This window comes from Perca fluviatilis, chromosome 9, assembly GCF_010015445.1.
Source record: "Perca fluviatilis chromosome 9, GENO_Pfluv_1.0, whole genome shotgun sequence".
In the NCBI taxonomy this organism is placed as follows: domain Eukaryota; kingdom Metazoa; phylum Chordata; class Actinopteri; order Perciformes; family Percidae; genus Perca; species Perca fluviatilis.
Window position 1 is genome coordinate 3,631,464 of NC_053120.1, and position 10,754 is coordinate 3,642,217.

A 10,754-nucleotide genomic window follows, 5' to 3' on the forward strand; every position below is an offset into this window, starting at 1 on the left:
CTTCCAAAAGGACAAACTATGGGATCTTCCAAAAGGACAAACTATGGAATCTTCCAAAAGGACAAACTATGGGATCTTCCAAAAGGACAAACTCTGACATCATCTTCCAAAAGGAAAAACTCTGGCATCTTCCAAAATGACAAACTATGGGATCTTCCAAAAGGACAAACTCTGAGATCATCTTCCAAAAGGAAAAACTATGGGATCTTCCAAAAGATCAAACTATGGGATCTTGCAAAAGGACAAACTATGGGATCTTCCAAAAGGACAAACTATGGGATCTTCCAAAAGGACCAACTATGGGATCTTCCAAAAGGACCAACTATGGGATCTTCCAAAAGGACAAACTATGGGATCTTCCAAAAGGACAAACTCTAAGATCTTCCAAAAGGACCAACTCTGGGATCTTCCAACAGGACAAACTATGGGATCTTTCAAAAGGACAAACTATGGGATCTTCCAACAGGACAAACTATGGGATCTTCCAAAGGGACAAACTATGTGATCTTCCAAAGGGACAAACTATGGGATCTTCCAAAGGGACAAACTATGTGATCTTCCAAAGGGACAAACTATGGGATCTTCCAAAAGGACAAACTTTGGGATCTTCCAAAAGGACAAACTATGGGATCTTCCAAAAGGACAAACTCTAAGATCTTCGAAAAGGACCAACTCTGGGATCTTCCAAAAGGACAAACTATGGGATCTTCCAAAAGGACAGACTCTGGGATCTTCCAACAGGACAAACTATGGGATCTTTCAAAAGGACAAACTATGGGATCTTCCAACAGGACAAACTCTGAGATCTTTCAAGGGGACAAACTATGTGATCTTCCAAAAGGACAAACTATGGGATCTTCCAAAAGGACAGACTCTGGGATCTTCCAACAGGACAAACTATGGGATCTTTCAAAAGGACAAACTATGGGATCTTCCAACAGGACAAACTCTGAGATCTTTCAAGGGGACAAACTATGTGATCTTCCAAAAGGACAAACTATGGGATCTTCCAAAAGGACAAACTATGGGATCTTCCAAAAGGACAAACTCTGAGATCATCTTCCAAAAGGACAAACTATGGGATCTTCCAAAGGGACAAACTCTAAGATCTTCGAAAAGGACAAACTCTGGGATCCTCCACATCTTTGTGCTGCTGTTCGTTATTTGTCTCAGGTGGTACCACTTCAGCAAACCTTTCACTGAACTGTGTACTTAGACTGGTTAAAGGGTTAAAGGGTGATCCGTCTAATCCGACAGCTGAATGAATCCAAGTGCTCTTAATCTTTCGACCTCCTCCTCCTTCGTCTTTTCGTTTGTATTTGAAAGCATGCTGGCATGCGTTCTACCTGGCTTCACTTGAAGTCAAGATGCGGTTTTGACTTTATTGTTGCAAAGTCAAAACAAAGTGGGATTATGAGAATCCTACCAAAGTCATTTGCAGCTAACAGGTGCTAGTTTGTGTTCAGTTACTACTTTAATACTTAAGTACGTCAGGTTTACAGATTGTTTACTGACATCTGAGATTAGGAGTCATTACTGATTATGTAAATTTGACAAAAAAAACTTGGAGGTAACCATATAGTCATGGCAGGTTGAATTTTCCAGCACTTAAAAACTGAAATTAGTTGGATTATGGAAGGTAAGAAATCAGTTTGCTGGTTAGGAAGAAGGTCATGATGAATTAAAGTATTACGTTAACTTTACATGATTTGTAGTTGGAGTGTAATTTTGTTATTTTTCAACCTGGACCCTGTTTTCCCATGCATTGGTGTCTAAGTGACTAATGTGAACAAAAATCTTGAGCAAAAGTCTGTAACACAGTCAGTCAGCGTCTACTAAAAGTTCTGTTGTTGCTGCTGACAGACTCAGATTATTATTATACACGCTAAAAATCCTGATTATTTACATGGAGTCTGGTGGAGATATGCTGGCTCTATACACGCTAAAAGTCCTGATTATTTACATGGAGTCTGGTGGAGATATGCTGGCTCTATACACGCTAAAAGTCCTGATTATTTACATGGAGTCTGGTGGAGATATGCTGGCTCTATACACGCTAAAAGTCCTGATTATTTACATGGAGTCTGGTGGAGATATGCTGGCTCTATACACGCTAAAAATCCTGATTATTAACATGGAGTCTGGTGGAGATATGCTGGCTCTATACACTCTAAAAGTCCTGATTATTTACATGGAGTCTGGTGGAGATATGCTGGCTCTATACACGCTAAAAATCCTGATTATTAACATGGAGTCTGGTGGAGATATGCTGGCTCTATACACTCTAAAAGTCCTGATTATTTACATGGAGTCTGGTGGAGATATGCTGGCTCTATACACGCTAAAAATCCTGATTATTAACATGGAGTCTGGTGGAGATATGCTGGCTCTATACACGCTAAAAGTCCTGATTATTTACATGGAGTCTGGTGGAGATATGCTGGCTCTATACACTCTAAAAGTCCTGATTATTTACATGGAGTCTGGTGGAGATATGCTGGCTCTATACACGCTAAAAGTCCTGATTATTTACATTGTTGTTCCCATCAGACACTGAGACACAGAAACATGGGAACATAGAGTCCAGGTTGAAAAATATCGAAGTTACACTTTAAGTGTAACTAATTTTATTTGTTGAAGTGCTCCTTGAACTTCTCTCTTGGTGTTTAAGTAGTCGTTTTGTTTCAGTAAACGTAAAAACGTAGATCTGCCTTAACTTGACTGTTGACATTCTGTTGTTTTAATCCACAAACCTCAATGTTCATCTGCCAACGCACGCCGACAGACTTCAGTATTTTCAACCATTACCAGTTTCATCAAACTGCATCATGAACTTCATGTATTGTTGTTTTTATATGGAACTTTAAAGTGTTTTTGGATTTTGTGTAATTTATGTTTTATTTGTATCTAAAAATAAATATATTAATGCTTAATTCTCTCCATTCAGCGATAGAGTACCGTGCATTATTGAACACATCACATGCAACATGACATCATGACTTCACGTAAACATACACGCCCACTTTCTTAAGCCAAGTGGCGTGTTATCTGTATGCATTTTGAGCACCGTTTACAGCAGACAGGTTGGGTTTAGGGTAAAAAATAAAAATACATATTAACATTATTAAAAATAAGATAGAGATGAAATAAAATGGAATGAAATGAAAAAGGAAAGAAAGTATACAGACAGAGCACAGTGTAAAAACTATATATGAGAGCAATATTGTTCCTGAATTAACCTCAATTTGGTATTTTTTTTAAGGTGGTCTGGTCTGTGTTTTACAATGCTAAAAGTCCTGATTATTTACATGGAGTCTGGTGGAGATATGCTGGCTCTATACACACTAAAAGTCCTGATTATTTACATGGAGTCTGGTGGAGATATGCTGGCTCTATACACACTAAAAGTCCTGATTATTTACATGGAGTCTGGTGGAGATATGCTGGCTCTATACACACTAAAAGTCCTGATTATTTACATGGAGTCTGGTGGAGATATGCTGGCTCCATACACGCTAAAAGTCCTGATTATTTACATGGAGTCTGGTGGAGATATGCTGGCTCTATACACGCTAAAAGTGCTGATTATTTACATGGAGTCTGGTGGAGATATGCTGGCTCTATACACGCTAAAAGTCCTGATTATTTACATGGAGTCTGGTGGAAATATGCTGGCTCTATACACGCTAAAAGTCCTGATTATTTACATGGAGTCTGGTGGAGATATGCTGGCTCTATACACACTAAAATTCCTGATTATTTACATGGAGTCTGGTGGAGATATACTGGCTCTATACACGCTAAAAGTCCTGATTATTTACATGGAGTCTGGTGGAGATATGCTGGCTTTATACACACTAAAAGTCCTGATTATTTACATGGAGTCTGGTGGAGTTTGGTGATGGTGATTTCGGGGCTGTTTCATGTTAAACTAAAAGGATCTTACTCTTTAACTAAAAGGTCTATCTCTGTAGGGATCCATCCCATAATGTTGTCAGACACTTAGAATAATAATCTGAGTCTGTCAGCAACAACAGAACGATTGGGTTGGGTTTAGGAAACATGACACGCGGGACATTTATTATCGTTGCAATGTTTTGCTGTTATTGAGCGTCAGCGTCAGTTCTGGCACGCCAGGTAAGTCAAAACGCTGCTAACGCTATTGGCCAACAACACGGTCATCAGCTGCTCTACTCCAGCTGAGCTGCATCACCTGATCTGGAGTAGCGCATCAGCTGGTCAACACCCCTCGCTGCTTAATGGCTACACTCAAACAGGGCGCCCTATTTAAAGCAGATTCAGTTTGCTCCTACCTGCTTGCTGCTCGCTTCTCTGCCGCCCGCCTCCTCCCCAGCTCCTCCTGGTCGTGTCTAACGTGGCATTTGCTTCTATGTCTTCGTTGCTGCTCTGTTCATGGGGGGGGAATAGTTCAGCTCACACAGTCCTAAACTGTGTGAGCGTTCCCTAATGCTGCTGCTGTCCTCTGACTCTCTGCTATTTCATGGTGCTCATGAAAGGTCAGAGGACTCCCTGAACAGAGCCATACCGCCAAAAATTTTATTCAGAATTTATTAACTGAAATGCAATTTATTCAATAAAAATTGGCTAAATCATTTTTATTGTCATGTGTGTTCTTGACTTAATGGACCTGACAGAAATAAGTTACTGGGTTTGTGGATAGAAGGGATACAGCTACGGCCAGAAGTTACTCTAATAATATAATTTTAATACTTTCACCCAGGAAAAACCCTCCTCGGTATCGTATCTCACACCACTAGTGGACGGGATGCAGCTGCAGGGACGACAGTTAAGTTTAGGAAAAAGACAACATGACATCATGACTTCGCGTAAACATACACGCCACTTTCTAAAGCCACGTGGCGTGTTATCGCTGTTATCGGTGAAGCACCAATTCACACGCAATCGCAAGGTAATGGACAGTACAGGCCAAAAGTTAGGACACACCTTCTCATTCAAATGCGTTTCCTTTTTATTTTCATGACTATTTACATTGTAGATTCTCACTGAAGGCATCAAAACTGTGAATGAACACATATGGAATTATGTACTTAACAAAAAAGTGTGAAATAACTGAAAACATGTCTTATATTTTAGATTCTTCAAAGTAGCCACCCTTTGCTTTTTTTTATTAATAAGGGAAAAACTTCCACTAATGAACCCTGACAAAGCACACCTGTGAAGGTAAAACCATTTCAGGTGACTACCTCATGAAGCTCATTGAGAGAACACCAAGGGTTTGCAGAGTTATCAAAAAAAGCAAAGTGTGGCTACTTTGAAGAATCTAAAATATAAGACATGTTTTCAGTTATTTCACACTTTTTTGTTAAGTACATAATTCCATATGTGTTCATTCATAGTTTTGATGCCTTCAGTGAGAATCTACAATGTAAATAGTCATGAAAATAAAAAGGAAACGCATTGAATGAGAAGGTGTGTCCAAACTTTTGGCCTGTACTGTAGGTCAATGGAGGCCAAAACGCCTTTAATAAACACGCTAAAAAGCGAGTATGCGTCTTGATAACCAGTCCTTCCAGAAAAATGCTGAGTTTTTCGTGATTGTTGCGGTCAAAAATCCTTGATTAAGCGGCACATTTTCTTAAAAAACGCGATGGAATATGCTATATGATATTTATGCAATTTTCTGCGATGAAATTGCGGGAACTTACAAAAACTGCAGCTTGATGAAACAGAGAAAAAAAAGAGCGATGAACACCCTGCTTTTCGGCTCTTCGATGATGTTCACGTCGCATAATTACGTCACTTCATAACGTTCCCATGGCAACAGGGCGAAATGGCTGCTCTTGTGTGAAGTAAACGGAACATTTTTCAACTTTCTGCTAAGATGTATTACGGGAAGATATATTTTGCGCGGAAATCGTCAATTTATGCAGCGAAAGTGCGGCATATTTGAAAATTTTTTGTCGCTTTGGATAACAGCGTCAGCTAAATGACATGTAATGTAATGCGCCATTTCACGAGATCAGTCTGTGACATGTGACAGTGACTCGATTGTCAAACATCAACAAGATCAAGCTTGTGTTTAGCTTAGCTTAGCACACAGACTGGAAGCGGGGGGGGGGAAACTGCTAGCCTAACCCTCCATCCAACGAGAAAATCTATCTTCCCAACAACTCCAACTCTGATTCATTTCTTGGTTTGTGAACAGAAATAGAAATGACATTTTGATTTAAAGGCAGCAGTTTGTCTTGAAGCCTCAGTCCTGAAACTTTTACCCTTGTGAAAAATATTGTTTTCCGATATTTTGTGCATTTTTTTGGTCACTTTTTTCAATGATCTTGTCAGTTTTTTTCTCCTCCAATTTTTGAAGCTTTTTCTGACATTTGTGTCAATTTTTTCAACGTTCCTTTTGTCTCTTTCTTTTGCAAATGCTATAAAATAGAATAAAACACCCAAATTCCATGAAGAGTGAGACTTACTTGTGAAGAGCGCTGTATGGAACCATCCACATTATTTTCTTTGACAATTTGTTTGAAAGAAAACCCAAATTTCTGATGTAGAAACTTATTGAAAATGGGTCAAATTTGACCCAAAAACAACAGGAGAGTTAAGATCTGTCCGAACTTTCCTCAACTAAACCCAGCTGAGTCTTGTTTTTCTTGTATTTACAGAGAGACATTTTTTTTAATTGCAGTCCTCCAAAGTACCCCTAGGTGGACACGTACCCCCTGCAGTCCTCCACAGTACCCCTAGGGGGACACGTACCCCCTGCAGTCCTCCAAAGTACCCCTAGGGGGACACGTACCCCCTGCAGTCCTCCAAAGTACCCCTAGGGGACACGTACCCCCTGCAGTCCTCCAAAGTACCCCTAGGTGGACACGTACCCCCTGCAGTCCTCCAAAGTACCCCTAGGGGGACACGTACCCCCTGCAGTCCTCCAAAGTACCCCTAGGGGGACACGTACCCCCTGCAGTCCTCCAAAGTACCCCTAGGGGGACACGTACCCCCTGCAGTCCTCCAAAGTACCCCTAGGTGGACACGTACCCCCTGCAGTCCTCCAAAGTACCCCTAGGTGGACACGCATTCCCCCTGCAGTCCTCCAAAGTACCCCTAGGTGGACACGTACCCCCTGCAGTCCTCCAAAGTACCCCTAGGGGGACACGTACCCCCTGCAGTCCTCCAAAGTACCCCTAGGGGGACACGTACCCTCTGCAGTCCTCCACAGTACCCCTAGGGGGACACGTACCCTCTGCAGTCCTCCACAGTACCCCTAGGGGGACACGTACCCTCTGCAGTCCTTCAAAGTACCCCTAGGTGGACACGTACCCCACTGCAGTCCTCCAAAGTACCCCTAGGGGGACACGTACCACCTGCAGTCCTCCACAGTACCCCTAGGTGGACACGTACCCTCTGCAGTCCTCCAAAGTACCCCTAGGGGGACACGTACCGTCTGCAGTCCTTCAAAGTACCCCTAGGTGGACACGTACCGTCTGCAGTCCTTCAAAGTACCCCTAGGTGGACACGTACCCCCATTTGAGAAACACTGCTTTAATCTGTCCCAGATTGAGTGCAAAGACTTGCAGTGGGAACACACGGATGTACAAAAAGTGTACAATGTACAATCGTTTTCCACGCTGCTGCTGCCCTGCTATTTTTAACCCACTCACAGATTCAATAATCCAATAAAGGTGAGCGTGAGAACCCACGTAACGACCAGCAGCCCACAGGTGCTTTCGGCGGCTAATCCTTTCACCGAAGATTAAAGCTACAATGAAGATTTAATGAGGAACAACAACATGGATTAAAATGGTTTACTGTGGGGGGGGGCCCTCCTGGCTTTGCAATGCCTGGTGTTTATCTCCTCAAGGACGTTCACGGAAAGCTTGAGTCACTTTGTTTGGCTTCGAAGTTAAAATACTGTGAAATATCTTTTAGTATTGGGTCTTTGTAAATCATAGAGTGTGGTCTAGGCCTGCTCTACCTGTAAAGTGTCTTGAGATAATTCTTGTTATGAACTGATACTATAAATAAAATTTAATTTAATTGAAATCGAATTGAGGGGGAAGACATGCAGGAAACCGCCAGACCTGAACCCCAGAACCTCTGCGTCGAGGTAGCCTACATGCGCGCCCGCTTACACCACTGAACCAACCCGGCCACGCAACTTTGCTTTTTTTTTTGTATAAAAATTTAAACATTTTTTCAATGTTTTGGTCGTCTTTTTTGACACTTTTGTCACTTTTTCTGATGTTTTGGAAATGTTTTGACGTTCGATTGTCACTTTTTTCTGATGATTTTGCTGATTCTTTTCTTAAAATGCTATAAAAGTGACTAAAACACCCAAATTCAGTGACAGTAGTGAGCTGATCATTTATTTTATTTGTGAAGAGCGTTGTAGGGACCCATCCACGTTATTTATTTTGACAATTTGGTTGAAAGAAACCCACAATTTCCTGTTATAGAAACCTTTTGAAAATGCGTCAAATTTGACCCTGAGGACAACAGGAGGGCTAATTTAAAAAGAAAAGTGCCTGGTCCTGGTTTGCACCAAGTCAGTCGGTGCTTTAAATGGAGTTAAATTATCCCTCCTGTTGGCTTTGAGTCAAATTTGACCCATTTTCAAAGTTTTTATATCATAAATGTGGGTTTCTTTCAACCAAATTGGCCCAAAATAACACAGATGGTTCCATAAGATGCTCTTCACAAAGGACATTAAGGATCAGATCTCTACTTTCATTGAATTGTGGGTGCTGTATTCATTTTCATAGCATTATCCTGACTAAACTTTGACATATCTGTGATTATCCATTACCTCCGCTCCTCTGATCTGAACCATTAGTCCAAATCATTCATCATTTCTGCTTTTTTCTTACACAAAAATTAGAGAATTTCATATGAGGTTTATTGACTGATATGAAAATACTGGTGTTAATGGAAAAAAGTGCCAAAAACAGTGAAATAAGCGACAAAAACCCCGTAAAAACAGGGTCTAAAAGAGTGTTAATTTTGACCCGGGAGGACAACGCAGACAAAGGGTTAAAGCTGCGTGCATCATGAGTATCTGTGAGGTGGTGTTGTTTTTGTGTGGTGTAATTCACGCTGCAGCCTCTAGGGGGAAGCAGAGCAACATGAAGCTGTTGGGGAACAACTGAAGAAGACCAGAGTCTGCAGGCTCAATGTAGGAATGAAGATTACTTCAGGATTTAACCAAATAATTTCTAATATATCAAGAAGTTCCACTCCCTCGTTACTTCCGGCTTCTGAACTGGTTGCAGTTCCACCAGAGATCCATATAGGGGGCGCTCACCGGCCAGTGCAGAATGAATGGGACTCTATGGAGCTATACTCCTCAAAATCCACTTTTCTCAGGATATAATTTGTTGTCTAGTAATTTGAATGTTGCATTCGAAAGGGGAGGCTAAGAAAATACACACTGCTGGGTGTTAGATGTTTTTTAAAGTCACTTTTTTGTTCTAAAAAGCCTTTTAAAATGTCAATGATGTCATACACATATACGGCCAGAGATACTGCTTTACGGCAAGCTCTGAGTCACTTCCTGTGTTCTCTCGAGGCATCAACAACACAGCTGATAGGTTAGACTCTGTTAATACAACACAGCTGATAGGTTAGTCTCTGTTAATACAACACAGCTGATAGGTTAGACTCTGTTAATACAACACAGCTGATAGGTTAGTCTCTGTTAATACAACACAGCTGATAGGTTAGACTCTGTTAATACAACACAGCTGATAGGTTAGTCTCTGTTAATACAACACAGCTGATAGGTTAGTCTCTGTTAATACAACAAAGCTGATAGGTTAGTCTCTGTTAATACAACACAGCTGATAGGTTAGACTCTGTTAATACAACACAGCTGATAGGTTAGTCTCTGTTAATACAACAAAGCTGATAGGTTAGTCTCTGTTAATACAACACAGCTGATAGGTTAGTCTCTCCCTGTTAATACAACACAGCTGATAGGTTAGACTCTGTTAATACAACACAGCTGATAGGTTAGACTCTCTCTGTTAATACAACACAGCTGATAGGTTAGTCTCTCCCTGTTAATACAACACAGCTGATAGGTTAGACTCTCCCTGTTAATACAACACAGCTGATAGGTTAGTCTCTCTCTGTTAATACAACACAGCTGATAGGTTAGTCTCTGTTAATACAACAAAGCTGATAGGTTAGTCTCTGTTAATACAACACAGCTGATAGGTTAGTCTCTGTTAATACAACACAGCTGATAGGTTAGTCTCTCCCTGTTAATACAACACAGCTGATAGGTTAGACTCTGTTAATACAACACAGCTGATAGGTTAGACTCTCTCTGTTAATACAACACAGCTGATAGGTTAGTCTCTCCCTGTTAATACAACACAGCTGATAGGTTAGACTCTGTTAATACAACACAGCTGATAGGTTAGACTCTGTTAATACAACACAGCTGATAGGTTAGACTCTCTCTGTTAATACAACACAGCTGATAGGTTAGTCTCTCTCTGTTAATACACGTGCTAGAAAGAGGTTTGCTGATGTTTTAAAGACCACACCGAAATATTCACTCTGATAGTCAGGCTCTGCTTCGGATGCCGTCAATCTGGATCTCCGATCGTAATCAGTCCTTCACTGACCAATCAGCATTCATTAGCAGAATGCCTTGGCGTGTTATAAGGCTGGCGACTTCCACCCTGTAAGGGGGGAGAAACATTCTTCCATTCCACTCCATTCCCCTAGCCACTCCGCTCGTGGTAGAGTGAACGCTTTGTGCG

At 41.1% G+C, this 10,754-nt stretch overlaps 1 protein-coding gene and 1 pseudogene across 3 annotated transcripts in view; both read left to right on the forward strand.

Annotated features, from left to right (window-relative positions):
* The window catches only part of LOC120565598, a 30,816-nt pseudogene extending 30,277 nt beyond the window's left edge, over positions 1-539 (forward strand).
* Positions 1-1,902, forward strand: part of LOC120566051 — a 3,182-nt gene extending 1,280 nt beyond the window's left edge. For 2 of the 3 annotated variants that reach the window (XM_039812269.1, XM_039812271.1), the window contains 2 exons: positions 190-341; positions 692-1,902. In XM_039812269.1, coding sequence (XP_039668203.1) covers positions 190-341; positions 692-1,216 — 677 coding nt within the window. In that variant the 3' untranslated portion in view covers positions 1,217-1,902. The remainder of the gene's footprint in view (positions 1-189; positions 342-691) is intronic. The other variant, XM_039812272.1, reaches the window with a different exon arrangement.
* Positions 1,903-10,754: the final 8,852 nt, after the last annotated feature.